This window comes from Cibotium barometz, chromosome 60 (genome assembly GCF_041138505.1).
Source record: "Cibotium barometz isolate CiBa-2024 chromosome 60, ASM4113850v1, whole genome shotgun sequence".
In the NCBI taxonomy this organism is placed as follows: Eukaryota; Viridiplantae; Streptophyta; class Polypodiopsida; order Cyatheales; family Cibotiaceae; genus Cibotium; species Cibotium barometz.
Genome location: NC_141105.1, coordinates 18,297,254 through 18,311,541, shown reverse-complemented (window position 1 = coordinate 18,311,541; position 14,288 = coordinate 18,297,254). Strand labels below are relative to the sequence as shown.

The 14,288-nt window shown below is 40.0% G+C and overlaps 1 protein-coding gene across 1 annotated transcript; it reads right to left on the bottom strand.

The window, feature by feature from the left end:
- Window positions 1–11,561: 11,561 nt before the first annotated feature.
- LOC147605077 (uncharacterized) lies at window positions 11,562–13,504 on the bottom strand. Its single transcript, XM_086793806.1, has 2 exons — window positions 12,860–13,504; window positions 11,562–12,710 (listed from the first exon to the last, which is right to left on the bottom strand). Exon 2 carries the CDS (start codon window positions 12,657–12,659, stop codon window positions 11,796–11,798), a length of 864 nt encoding a protein of 287 aa, XP_086649932.1. The 5' UTR covers window positions 12,660–12,710; window positions 12,860–13,504; the 3' UTR covers window positions 11,562–11,795.
- Between the last annotated feature and the right edge of the window lie 784 nt (window positions 13,505–14,288).

Sequence of the window (14,288 nt, the reverse complement as noted above, 5' to 3'; positions counted from 1 at the left end):
GTAATGAATCGTGTGTACCATGGCATGTCTCCTTCGCAGTTTCGCTTCTTTATGCGTACGCGATTGAGGAAGTGACTTTGGAGCTGTGATGCTCTATGTATATATCGAAAACTTTTGATAATAAATGAGGTTTTGTAAAATAAAAAAAAATCCCAAATTACTTTCATGATTGTGAATATGGTTAATCTTATTCAAGAAGTATGATGAAATAGTTATCTATTTAAAGATAAATCTCAAAATTAAATAATCATAAATCTATTGTCAAAGTTAAGCTGACAAAAATCTCGTTTTGTCAGAGTCATGAGGCGCGCGGCCCATGCAAGGCAACCGGATCCTCTAACTGATGATGAAGAGTTAGATCCAAATGTTCGAAAAGCACTGCACAGATCCCAACCTGGTCCCTTCAAGGGTGAAGGGGAGCAGTTAGGTGAAGTAGTGGAAAAGTGGATTGAGGCTATGGAAGAATACTTTGATGTAGCTGTGGCTACAATGAGAGAAGCAAGATGGCTATCACCAGGTTAAAGATTGTGGAAACGGCCAGGGTCGCTTGGAGGAATCACTGCGAGACTAACCGTCTCGACCGGAATACCCAGACCTGGACCGATCTTAAAGCTTACCTCAGAAAGAGGTTTTGTCCTCCGGGCTTCCTTGAAACTAAAATGAATGAGTTCTTGGAACTAAAGCAGGATAGCCAGACAATTGAAGAGTACCATCAAGCTTTTGCCCTTCTCCTCAAATATTCTCCATAATTGGATAAAGAGCAGCTGATGTGGCCAGGTTCATTCGAGGAATGAACGAGCCATTGAACACCTTAGTAAAGAATGCCAAACCTGTCTCAATGGCCGAAGCAGTAAGAATGGCAAAGGACTTTGCCAAAGCCTTTGTAGTTAAGGTCCTGCCGAAGCCTGCACCCTCTAATTTTAAAAGATTCCAAACCCCGAGAAGTACTTCAAACTTTCCACCCCCAAAGAGGCAGCAAGGCCCAATTCAGAATTAGGATACGGGAAGATTCAGAAGTGAAGGAAGACCCTTCCCCTAGAACACTTTCTCAAGAGCCCCACCTCTTTCAAGGATTCAGAGGGACGAGCTCAGAAGTGAACCGATGTTTTGGATGCCAGGGTTTTGGTCACCAACTGAAAGACCGCCCGAGTCCTGCCATGTCAAGGGGACAGGGAAGTCAAGGACCTAGAGTGCACAGACCAATCCCTTCGTATCAGTCAAATCACCGTCTCACCCAAATCAAGGAAATCCCAGGAGAACTCCAGCTCAACCATCTGCCTCTGTGTCCAGAGTAGCCTCAGAACTCCTTCCCAGAACTGGGGCAACCAAAGAGAAAGAGTTCCACCTCAGACTACAGCAGCCAGAGCAGTGACAATAGCTAAGGTAGTGGGAAGAGAAAAGAGGACAGATTTATGCTGCAATTGAAAACCAAGGGCCAAATTGCCGATTCTCCATCATCCATACTCTAGCTGAGTATCAGGGTAAGCCTTTTAAGCTTTTGATTGATTCAGGCAGTACTCATTCTTTCATTTCCCCAGGATGCTTGCGTAAGCTAGTCTTAGATCAGAAACCAGGGAAACCTATGCAAGTTGAATTGGCCAGTGGGAAGATTCTTTTCACTCACCTTGAGACAGATCATATTCAGTTCAATCTAGATGGGAATTTAACTGACTTTCAGTTCAGAGTTATACCTTTGGGAGTTTTCGATGGGATCCTTGGAATGGATTGGCTCCACAAAAATCAAGCTGACATTCACTGTCATAATGGAACCATTTCCTTCTGTGACCTTCATGGAAATAAAGTTCAAGGAACCGAAATTTCAGGATCCCCAAGTCTGCAATTAGTAAAAGCTTCTAAGTTACTAAAAGGACTTAGAAAGAAGCAACTCATTTATGTTGTCGAAATGAATCCAGTAGACTCAAAGTTAAAAGCTAAAGAACCTGAATGGTTAAGTGATTATGATGATTTATTCCCAGCAGAATTAACTGAGATGCCTCCGATTCGAGAAGTAGATCATGAGATAGAATTGACCCCCGGAGCTCAGCCAGTAGCCCTGCGCACGTACAAAATGCCAGTTCCTGAAGCCATCGAACTCAAGGAATAGCTTAGACAACTGTTAAAACAAGGGTTTGTAAGACCCAGTGTTTAACCTTGGGGTGCGCCAGTTCTCTTTTAGAAAAAGAAAGATGAAACGCTAAGACTCTGTGTAGACTACAAAGGTCTCAATCAGCTGACAGTTAAGAATAAGTATCTTATCCCCAGAATTGATGAGCTTCTGGATAGGCTAAGTGGATCCCAGATCTTCACAAAGATAGATCTCAAATCAGGGTATTATCAGATCAGGATTAATGAGCAAGATATCCCAAAGACAGCCATCAATACTCGGTATGGGCATTATGAATTCACTGTCATGCCATTTGGATTGACAAATGCCCCAGCTACATTCAATCGCCTAATGCAGGATATTCTCAGAGAATACTTGGATGATTTTGTTCTTGTTTTCTTTGATGATATTCTGATTTACTCAAAGAATGTAGCTGACCATGAAGCTCATGTCAGAAAAGTTCTTGAGATTCTAAGGAAGCACCAACTCTTTGCAAAAAAGAGCAAATGCACTTTCTCTGCCGAGACCATGTTGAATACTTGGGCTTTCTGGTATATCCAAAGATGGAATTTCTCCAAATTTCGCAAAAGTCCAAGCAGTCATAGATTGGCCTGAACCAAAAACACTGAAAGAAGTCAGGGGATTCTTGGGATTGACTGGCTGGTATAGAATTTTTATACCAAAGTATGCTCTCATAGCTTCTCCCCTGACTAATCTTCTCAAGAAGAATACCCCGTTTCAATGGTCTGCCAAGTGCCACAGTGCTTTTGATAAGCTGAAGACCGCCTTGGTAACCAATCCCGTTCTGAAGTTGCCAGATTTCTCTCTACCCTTTGAGGTAGTAACTGATGCCAGTGGTTTTGCCTTGGGAGGTGCACTCATGCAGGAAGGTCATGCAGTGGCCTATGAATCCCGAAAACTCAGAACGCATGAGAGGAATTATGCTGTCCCACGACCTAGAACTACTTTCAATAGTATATGCCCTGAAGTTGTGGAGACATTACCTACTGGGTCAAAGATTCACTTTGATGTGACAGACTATCAGAGCTTAAAATGGATCTTCACTCAGAAGGATCTCAACATGCGCCAAAGAAGGTGAATGCACACCCTGCAGGAATTTGATTTTGAAATCAAGTACCACCCAGGCAAAGAAAATGTGGTAACAGATGCCCTCAGTAGAAAAGCCTCCTTGCTTGCAATTACTGTAGTGTTAAATCCCTTGATTATTGAAGCAAGAGAGAAGATCACGCAGGATAGATTCTTTGGCCCTATTGCTACCCTACTTATGCAGGAAAGCAAAACTCCACAGGAGTTGAACCGAGTTCAAGGGTACAGCCTGGATGATGGAATTATGTATTATAATCGCAGGCTATGCATTCCCCAATTATGATGGAATTATGTATTATAATCGCAGGCTATGCATTCCCCAATGATGAGGGAACTAAGGGTCAAATTCTGAATGAAGCCCATATGACAGCCTTATTGCAGGACATCTAGGTTTCATCAAAACCTACATGTCTGTGAAGAAAAGCTTCTTTTGGCCTGGACTAAAAAAGGATGTACTTAATCATGTACGTCAATGTCTGACATGTCAGAAAGTCAAGGCCGAGAGAGTAAAAATGCCTGGGAAGTTACATCCATTAGACATCCCCCAGATGAAGTGGGAATGCATCAGTATGGATTTTATTACTGGATTACCCTCAGTGCAATCGGGTTACAACTCCATCTTTGTGGTAGTTGATAGACTAACCAAAGTTGCCCATCTGATTCCAGTAAAAGAAACCTACACTGCAATGGATGTGGCCAGAGTGTTCCTCAAGGAAATCTTCAGATTGCATGGCCTACCCAGAAGAATAGTAAGTGATCGCCACCCCAAATTCACGTCAAGATTCTCGACTGCATTTTTTAAAGCAATAGGAACTTTCTTAGATCTCAGCACAGCTTACCACCCCGAGACCGACAGTCAAAACAGAAAGGGTAAACCAAGTAATCGAAGATATACTTCGGTCCTGCTGTGGCCAGGGAACCCAAGAAGTGGTTATCTGCACCTAGTCGAGTTTGCCTACAATGGTTCTTATCACCGAAGTATTGGGATGAGCCCTTTCAAAGCTCTGTATGGACAAGATTGCTTAACTCCATTAACTTGGTCCGACCCATTGATTAGGGTCGAGATGTCCAAACAGATGCTTGACGACATGGAGCAGCAGATGCAGTCAATTCGCAAAGATATAAAAGCTGCCCAAGATAGACAGAAACAGTGTGCAGATAAGAAGAGGACAGACATAAAATTCGAAGAAGCAGGTATGGTCTTCATTCGAGTACACCCCAAAAGAAGTTCTCTATCTCTTGGCAAGTACAAGAAGTTATCCCCCAGATATTCTGGGCCATATCTGATTACAAAGAAAGTAGGTGACTTAGCCTACAAACTTCTTCTGCCTCCTCATCTCAAAGTACATAATGTATTTCATGTCAGTCTACTTAAAAAGTATGTACCAAGCCCGAATCATGTGCTTGATGAAATCTTAACTTCTTCAACCCAAGGGCAGATAGAACTCCAACCTGAAGAAATCTTTGATGTTCGAGAGAAGGTTCTCAGGAATAGAATTCTGAGAGAATTATTGGTTAAATGGAAGTTCTATTCTTTTGAAGATGCCACCTCGGAGAAAGAAGCCGAACTGTTGTGCAAGATTATCACAGCTTGCGAGATGAGGACATCTCGCGTTTTTCAAGTGGGAGAGAATGTAAGATTCCTCCCCAACCTCTCAAGAAGTCCAGTATCTTCCCCTGTAATTAAATCCCTCTTCAGAAATATAAAAGATCTTGTTTCTACCTGTTTTGGCCTAGAGAAAGAAAATCTTCTAGAGAGAGGTGATTCAGTTTTTAAATATTTTGGATGGAAAAATATCTCATCTTATTGAAATAAATTCCCCCGAAACAGAAGTTCAAAAAGAATTTCAGAAGGTGCATTAGAAATAAATTATAATCTATTCAAAAGGCCTTATCCTAAGGGTCCAGATTTTTTGAAATTTTTAAATTAAGGTTCCTATGGACCAATAAGATTAATCCAAATGTAGGGAGAAGGTAAATTGAAGAAATAAAGAAAATCCTCCCAAAAAATGAGTAAATACTCACATAAGATGAAGAGTGGACTAAGGACCAAAGGAAATACTAAAGAAATAAATTTTTGACACCTCAGAGTGGGGATTCCCCCTCATGAAGTAGATACCTTTTTCCCATCATTTCTTTTTAATTTTAAATCAATAAAATTAGATATTTCGTCTCTCCTCTCTCCTAAAAGTGAACTAAACTGACCCAAAAATGGTCAAAAATTGACCAAACTGATTTGGAAAATTCTAGAATCAGTTTGCTTGGTTAGAAGCTCACTTTTTCCTATAAATAGAAGCCTTTTCCTTTGTAGAAGCTTAATAGTGTTTCATGCATTGTTACTCTACTCCTCCCCAGAGCCAAAAATAGTGAATTTATTGATAATTCATTAGTTTTTGACCATTTCCTCTTCAAAAGAATTGGTGGCCACTCTTGTTGCAAACAAGAGTAGATCCCTCAAACCATCAAGCCAAAGGAAAGCTCACAAAAATTCATGTAAGCTAGAAATCTTACTTTTTCTTTATTCCATTTAATGGTTTTCTAATTTTTGTTTTCTTTAAAATGAAAAATGATGTTATGCCTTGTTGGAAAGGCTTTTCCCCTCTCTTCATTCTTGAATTCAGCCTTTCTTTATCCTAGATATGTAATCAAATTCTTAGAATTAAACTTTTCATATTGTTTCTCTTTAAAAAGAGAATTTGATTAGTTTAGAATGCTTTAAATCATTTGGGATAATTTCTAAGTAACTTAAGAATGAAAAAAATTGAAAAATGGTTAGCCATACAAAGGAGGTTATGGCAAAATTTTCTTAAATAGTGTGAAATAAGTTTTATCTTTTATTATTCAAAAAGAGTAATCCCCACCGTTTGTGTATTCTAAAAGTGTTATTTTCATTCTATGCATAGAAAAATGCATATTAGAAATATTTTTATTATAAAAGTGTTATTTCCACTAGAATTAATTTCTATGCATAGAAAGATACATATTGGAGATTTTTTTTATTATAAAAGTGTTACTTTCATCAAAATTGATTTTTATGCATAAATAGATGCATAAAAGAAATTTTTTTATTATAAAAGTGTTATTTCCATTAAAATTGATTTCTATGCATAGAAAGATGCATATTGGAGAATTTTTTTTAATTATAAAAGTGTTACTTTCATCAAAATTGATTTTTATGCATAAAAGAAGATTTTTTATTATAAAAGTGTTACTTTCATCAAAATTGATTTTTATGCATAAAAGTTTTTTTTTTATTATAAAAGTGTTACTTTTATCAAAATTGATTTTTATGCATAAATAGATGCATAAAAGAATTTTTTTATTATAAAAGTGTTACTCTCATCAAAATTGATTTTTATGCATAAATAGATGCATAAAAGAATTTTTTTAAATTATAAAAGTGTTACTTTCATCAAAATTGATTTTTATGCATAAATAGATGCATAAAAGATTTTTTTTATTATAAAAGTGTTACTTTCATCAAAATTAATTTTTATGCATAAATATGGTGTTCGTCATCGAGGTTCTGCGCACACCGATGACCTCTCTCTCTCTCTCTCTCTCTCTCTCTCTCACACACACACACACACATAAAGTGTTGCTTTTTTTTTCAGGTTCTCCATCGCCACCACTGTTTTCTTGAGTTTGCCATCGCCCAGAGTGCGCTAAGCCATCTCTCTCTCTCTCTCTCTCTCTCTCTCTCTCGGTTTCGCTTCGGGTGACCTCTCTCTCTCTCTCTCACACACACACACACACACACACACAAAGTGTTGCTTTATTTGTTTATTTTTTTATTAAAGGTATCCCAAAGCCATCTCTCTCTCTCTCTCTCTCTCTCTCTCTCACTCACGCACACTGTGTTGTGTTGTGTGTGTGTGTGTTTTTTTTTACTATGGATGAAAAATTCTGTATGCATCTATTTATGCATAAAATCGAACTTCTATGAAAATAACACTTTTATAATAAAAAAATCTTTTTATGCATCACTCCACCAAACTCACCAAATTGTTTTTTACATTAATTAATTAAAGATAGAAAATAAACTTAATATGAATGACACGATAGACCGACATTAATTAATTAAAGAGAGAAAAGGACCCTTAATATGAATGATGCAATAGACAGCAAAGGTTGAAAAAGTTGGGAGGTTTTTTATTTTTGGGTTTTTGACCTGTGGCGTTTCTGAAAAAATCTTAACGATCTCAGGGGGAATAAAATGCAAAGGAGAGATGGGGTCACCATTTTGAGGTTGTGGCCTTCGATGCACGAGAGAGAGAGAGAGAGAGGGATCCGCCTTGTCTGAGAGAGAGAGAGAGAGAGATTTTCCTTGTCTACGAGTGAATATGTTGTGAAAAAAAATGCATTTTGACTGTATATGAATATGTGATGGTCGTTTTTTTTTTAAATCGTTTTAAAAAAAAATCGGTTTGGCTGTGAATCTACGAAGCAAACAAATATACGATGGTTGTTTTTAAAAAAATCCTGGCGTTTGCTATGAATCTGTGAGTTTAACTTATCGACTAAGAGTTTAACTTTCGAAGCTCAATTAATTAATTAATGTAAGTAGCTAGAATATGTGAATATGACTTTAAAAGGGGCCACGGAAACCTTCTACGAAGGCCTCTTAGAAATTAGCGTTAAAAAAGGTTTCTTCGAAAATATGGTTTTAAAAAAAGGAGACTATGTTGAAGCTCAATTTTGAAGGGAACCTAGTTTATTGGCTTTCCAATTGAAGATTATAGGCCTACTAGACCTTCAAATTTCAACCTTGCTGTGGGTAACCGTTGCTTTTAAGAAGTCTGCAAAGTTCAAGGCATTTTAGGTTGAATTTTAGCTCCAACAATCTCAAAAAAAAATTTCTTGCAGCTTATGAGGTTTTTTTTTTCTTTTTTTTTTTAAAGCATGTGTTGGATAAAAATGTATTTCTTCGAAGTTTGAATGAACATCAATCTGCATAGATCTCTGTGCTCCGTCAGTTGATAAAAATGTTTTTCTGAATCTGCATAGGACTCTGCGCTCACTGTAGGTTGTAGGCTTGTAGCTAAACATAGGAAAAAAAGAAAAAGAAAACAGACTTAGTCCTATCCTATGCTATTTCCTGAGCAGAGATCTATTTTTTATTGTAGAAAGAACGCATGGTATTCTGAGTTCTGAGCACGCGTGCTTCACAATGGAAAAGAGCTTTTCAAAAAGTTCAACCAAATGGTAAAATAAAGCATGGGTCTGCCCAGTGCCATATGCACTATAATATGTAGGCGCTTTCTTCAGCACACACACTTGATGCTTTTTACTTTACACCTGGTAATGGATGGGATAGTCTCCCTCTTCCATGCATTGTTCACTAAAAAAAAAACATTTTTCCTAGCAATTCTCAAAACCTTCAAGCTTAAGAATTGGAAGCTTTTTTTTTTGGAGATTTTATAGGTTTTAACGAATATTATAACTAAAACATCTTAAAATTTGCAGGTTCTAATAAGCTTCTACTTTACATTTTGAAGGTCGTTTTTAAAAATTTATCATTCACCTGACACAACTAAACCTCAGTTTTTCGTGAACACTCAAGAACAGGGTTGCTTTTTGATGAGCGTCATGCTCATTTTTAAGGCTTTTTTATCGTAATAAATAACTATTTCTTTAATTGGCTATTTTTTAAAAAAAAGATAATGAGAAAAACACACATTATTTCTATTAAACCTATCATTATGAAAGGTGACTTAGCTCGTCAAAAATCATCCTTCCTTGGAACTATGAAAAAAGTAATCCATAATTCCAAGCTCTAAGCACAAAAAATGGGGTTGACACACAATGTGTGGATTCTTCTTGTGCACCTAATGTCACGCTACAATTACACATCCCATTGGCAAGATCTCAAAACCTCAAATTCACTGATCATCAAAACTAAATTAGCTTTAGCAGAATCCCATAGTTTTCAATCGTCGTGTGTTAAGCAAGCTTGGCAATGAAGATTTTCGCAAAACAAAAGAGCAACAACCTTAAAGGTATTCTTATAATTCTCCTAGAATGGGCTTTAAACAAACAAGAAGCATTCAAACATTATCATGACTAAAATCTGCCAAGTATGTTTGAAAAACAGGCTTCTAAATTTGTCTGTGCAGATGAATATGGTGGCGGACGCCAAATCCAAAATGTGGTAAGTATGCTCAAGGATAATCGAGATGGAAGAAGCCGTGAGACAATGCAACACTCAAAGCGTTCAAATTAGAGAGGAATCCACAACAGGAATGTTGCATTTTTCATAGAAGGAAAGAATCTCGAGCAAATTAGAGAGGAATCCACAACAAGAATGTTGCCATTTTCATAGAAGAAGTAAAGAATCTCAAGGATGAGGTGTAGCAGCTAGCCCGATTCATCATAGACATTACTACTTTCAAGGCTTCTGTCAATTCATAATGGTTCCATATAGTACTAGATAATAAGTTTTCAAGCCGTGAGTTAGACTTATCTCATGAGTTTTTTTTCGAGTGGCCTTTGGCCCAAGATCCTCCCAATAGTCACCAAATTTTTACCGCCCATAGACACTTAATTATCCACCAATAGGGGATGCCGCCAAGGAAGCCCCAAAGGGGGTTTTGAACCAAGACCTCTTGGTCCCAAGCAAACACCTTCACCACTTGAGCTATCACCTTATTGGTGGCTAGTTACAACTTCGTTCAAAAAGTTATTTTTATCTATGTAATAATAGTTACCAATTTTTTATCGCCCATAGATACTTAATTATCCACCAATAGGGGATGCCGCCAAGGAAGCCCCAAAGGGGGTTTTGAACCAAGACCTCTTGGTCCCAAGCAAACACCTTCGTCACTTGAACTATCACCTCATTGGCGCCTTCTCACGTGAGTTACAACTTCTTCCTTCAAAAAGCTTATTTTATCTATGTAATATAGTGCTCCTAGATAACAACTGTTGAAACCATAAGTTAGATTTCTCATGTTCACGAAATTATTTGTAATTCTTCTATCTATCTAATTTCATTCCTGTTTTTGAGGCAGGGCAAATTAGTGTCTTTGTATCTGCCAAAATAAAAAAAAAGAAACGAAATATTAAGTAGTGCCATTATTATTTAAGGAATAACTTTCATTTATTTTAATTATAAAACTGGCATATAGTATAGTAGAGATTTTAAGAAACAAATATCGGTAGGTTTAAAAGTTGTCCTTATTTTGATTGTTTAAAAAATATGTTTTCTTTCGAGAAGGCAAGGGGGGGGGGGGGGGGGGGGGGGGGGGGGGGGGCTTCAGCAGTTTATATTTAAATGCGCATTGGCAAAATTTGCACTTCAAAACATTTGGTACGCTTCATCCTGGTTCCCCATACAGCGATTGCACGAAGAAAAACAAGGCAGGTTGGCAACATTTACATCTACACGCTTGGAAGTTAGCCAAATTATCCCCATAATTAAACATTGCATTAAGTAGGCATAACCATCTTGGAAAACGGTGAGAAACCCCTCAGTGTAGACATTTTCACTGGCGTTACTTATTCTGCCTCTGAAGTTTTGCATAGAATTAGATATGATTAGAGCCTTTACCTAATAAACCAGTGATAGAGCAGTGTACCCGAATGTTGTTAAAGCCCTTAGCCGGCAAGCTTGCTAATACATTTGCCGAGGTTTTATCGGTGATAACGATCACATTTGTTGAACGCTTTCTGATTATATTAAGAGGTTTTAGTAGTGATTACATCTGAATGCTTTCTGATTTGCCTTATATACTTAGATGAATCCAAGAACATGCCCAAATTCACCTTTTAGGAACTTGCATATTTTACATCTTCATGGTAGTCAATCCACAAGACTATATAACTATCAATTTCATTATTCATAGTATGGACTAGATACAACATCCCCACTACCATCACCAATGTCCAATAGTGGGTGTAGAACTCTATAACAAGATATTCTCTCACACGCACTCTACACACATAAGAGCATACATTCACACACAGGTTTCCGTCAAACCTTCAAAGATACACGCAAACTCAGCCATAATGAAGCCCAACACTATGGGAAGTAACAAATAGAAACAATTAGTACAACTAATGAAACCCAACACTATGGGAAGTAACAAATAGAAAAAATTAGTACAACAAATAAGTAGTTGATAGGGCAAACGCAGAGCCAAAGATGCTAAAGATAAAAAGAATAAGAACAATATCAATTGGCCACAACTCTAGGCTTCAGAATGCTTTCTAATTGTCTTATGCTCAATGCAGAATGGCAACCTTAAAGGCAAGTGTTCGTTTCTTCAGGCTCAAACTAGAGACCTTCTACTTAATTGCAATTAGAGAACATAACCCGCTTAATTAACAGTGAGAACGCACACCTGAATCCTGATACACAATGGCGACAATTAGCATTACAAAAATAATACACAGGAGATGGAAGAAGTGCGACTTCTGGGGTCGCTTGCAAGAGGTAAATAAACTAATCATAAATTCGGCAAAGCTTTGCAAGCTAACGAGGGGAACTAAGCTACTACCCAAAAAAAGAGAGGAAAAAAAAATCCACAAACAAGGTTGTTCCGAGCCTAGTAACATGAGGCTGCCTGAATGCGGTGACGACGGATCAGTCCACGAAACCTGTGCATCTCCACACAGCGTTGCGGACTCTGCGAAGGTCCATGCCTTTGAGGGTCCGACCAGCGCCTTCGAAAACAGAGAAGGTTGTGGATTGGCTTTTAGCATACTCCCGTGCCACAATCTCATGCGGAGGCAGCCTCGCATCCGCGTCTTCGTCCTCACCACCGACTCCATCTTCATCATTTTCTTCTCCTCCTGCTCCCACTGCCTCGCCCGCATGACACTTCGCCCACATGGGAACAGACACAGGCGCCGACTGCGGCATCCCCCCGTTCGCCACCGACTCATGCTCACGCCACCCGTTTCTGTATCCCGATCCTCCTCCTCCTCCTCCTCCTCCTCCTCCTCCATTTCCATACTTCGGCGGAATGTTTACCACCTTCCTTGTCGAAAACCCCGGCGCCCAACCCCCGTTTCTGTCTTTCTTCCCCCCTCCTTGGCCACCACCCCCATATCCATTCGGCGCAGTCTCCAATGATGCAAACCCTACCCCTCCTTGCTCATTCTTCTGGCCTGCGGCTTGTATCTCCATGCTTAGCCATGACCTTCGTCTCTTGTTGAAGGCTTTCGCAGAGCCATCCTTCTCTTTCATTGTCTGATTACCGGAGTAGGTGTCTTTTTTCAGATGATTTAGATGATCACCCCAGCTCGAGGTCTCCTCTTCGCCCCATATATCCTCTTCTCTCAGCTCATTCAGGTCATGCCAACCATTCTCGGACACAGGTTCAGAGCCAAATAGCAGGCCGTTGTGGTTAGATCCATGCGACAGTCTATACTCTCGCCCCATCTTTCCAAATCCGTTTGAGAGCTTCTCAATTTCTTCAGAGCTCACACGCGCTACTCTAGACATGATCTCAATCAAGGTTGTACTAAGGGTTTTCGCGTCCGTTACTTCAAGCCTCTGTGATCCAAACACAACAAAAGATTACCCAAAGCACGACACTGTTAAGACTAAATGTACACATAGCAGAAGCTAGCAACAAAAAGCGCAGCAGATGGCACCATGGAAGGATCAAACCTTAAATCATTGGAGCAGTGAGAAACTTTTACCTTGATGGACCTCGATACCTCCACGCAGTCGCCCTAAGCAACGTCTAGCTCGTCAGGTGATGCATTTTAAGGGTCTTGAACACAACAAATGGCAGGCAGTAGAGCTTTCTCCAGCACATCGCGCGGAGGGAAACCGCTCCGGCCAAGGCGCTGGCCGCGCGGGGGCCAAGCTGACCCTCTCCACACAATACGAACATGTAATGCGCTACGGGTGCCCGAGGGCAAAGGGCAGGGCACGGGACCAAGAAGCGACCCAGAAACGGTGTGGGAAGAGCGAGAGCACTACACTCTGGCGAGCTGCAGGGGGGAGAGGTTTACTGGCACAACAACGCTGTTAATAAGCTGAGACCATGCCATAGCTGCCGGCGATTAGCTCTCGAAAAGAGGCAAGAGGGGTTGTGTCAAACACTTGCTGTGACTGGAGGACAGTGCAGAGCATCAAAGGCTTCATATACAGAGGCCTACCATGTGTATCAGACCACAGCTATGAGAGCTTCAAGCTAGGCGCACAGTGACATAACCATGTGGTTAGACCTTTCTTTACGCCATGGCTGGCGAGCTTGGGCGGAGGAAAGCTAGAGAGAAGATGACTAGCCTGCTGCAAAAAGCTTTTGAGAAGCAGAAGGGACCCCTACCGCAAACCGCTTCTGCCTACTCTCTTGTACTTGTACTTGAGCAGAGCAGAGACACACCCTTCAGCACATTTCAATTTCGTTTCATTTCTCCCTACATTTGCATTTCAGTTACAGTCGAGATTTCAATTCCAGTTTATTTTCCTGCCGTCGCCGTCAACAGTCCCGCCCCCACCGTCCGATCACGACGCGCAGACGGCCTCGATCTCCCGCGGGCCTCCGCCCTCCGGAGTCCGGACACCGGAGGTTATCATTAGCCCGGGGTCCTCCCTGCCCCCCCCCCCTTGCAGGGCCCCCGTTCCTCCACGTCACCCTCCGTCTCCTCGCTCATGCCACGTGACTCCTCTATACGTCACCTATTGGCCCGCAGCACGTGGCCACCCCTGCATGCGCGCCGTAACCCGTTCATCCTACATTTTCTTACGTGGTGCTTTCTCATATATTTTCTTACGTGGTGCTTTCTCATTCGTGCAACCCCTGCCCTCCAGTGCAATCAGTGAGTGGCCCTTTGGTTGTCCAGGTCTCTGGCGACACGTCGGCTCCATCCCGTTGAATTTAAATGATTTGTACAAAAGAAAAATTATAGTAACACAATCCTATCCATTTCTCTTCGAAAATAATCTAATATATACCCCACTCAGTGTTCACGGATAAAATCTTTCTTCTCAGATCTTAAAACTTGCAATTTTAAATTTTAGAAGTTAACATACAGGCTTTTTCACTAAAATGCTTAAAATTTTATTAATTTTAAATATTTTTTAAAATTATAAAAATAAATTTTACAAGTGACATCATGA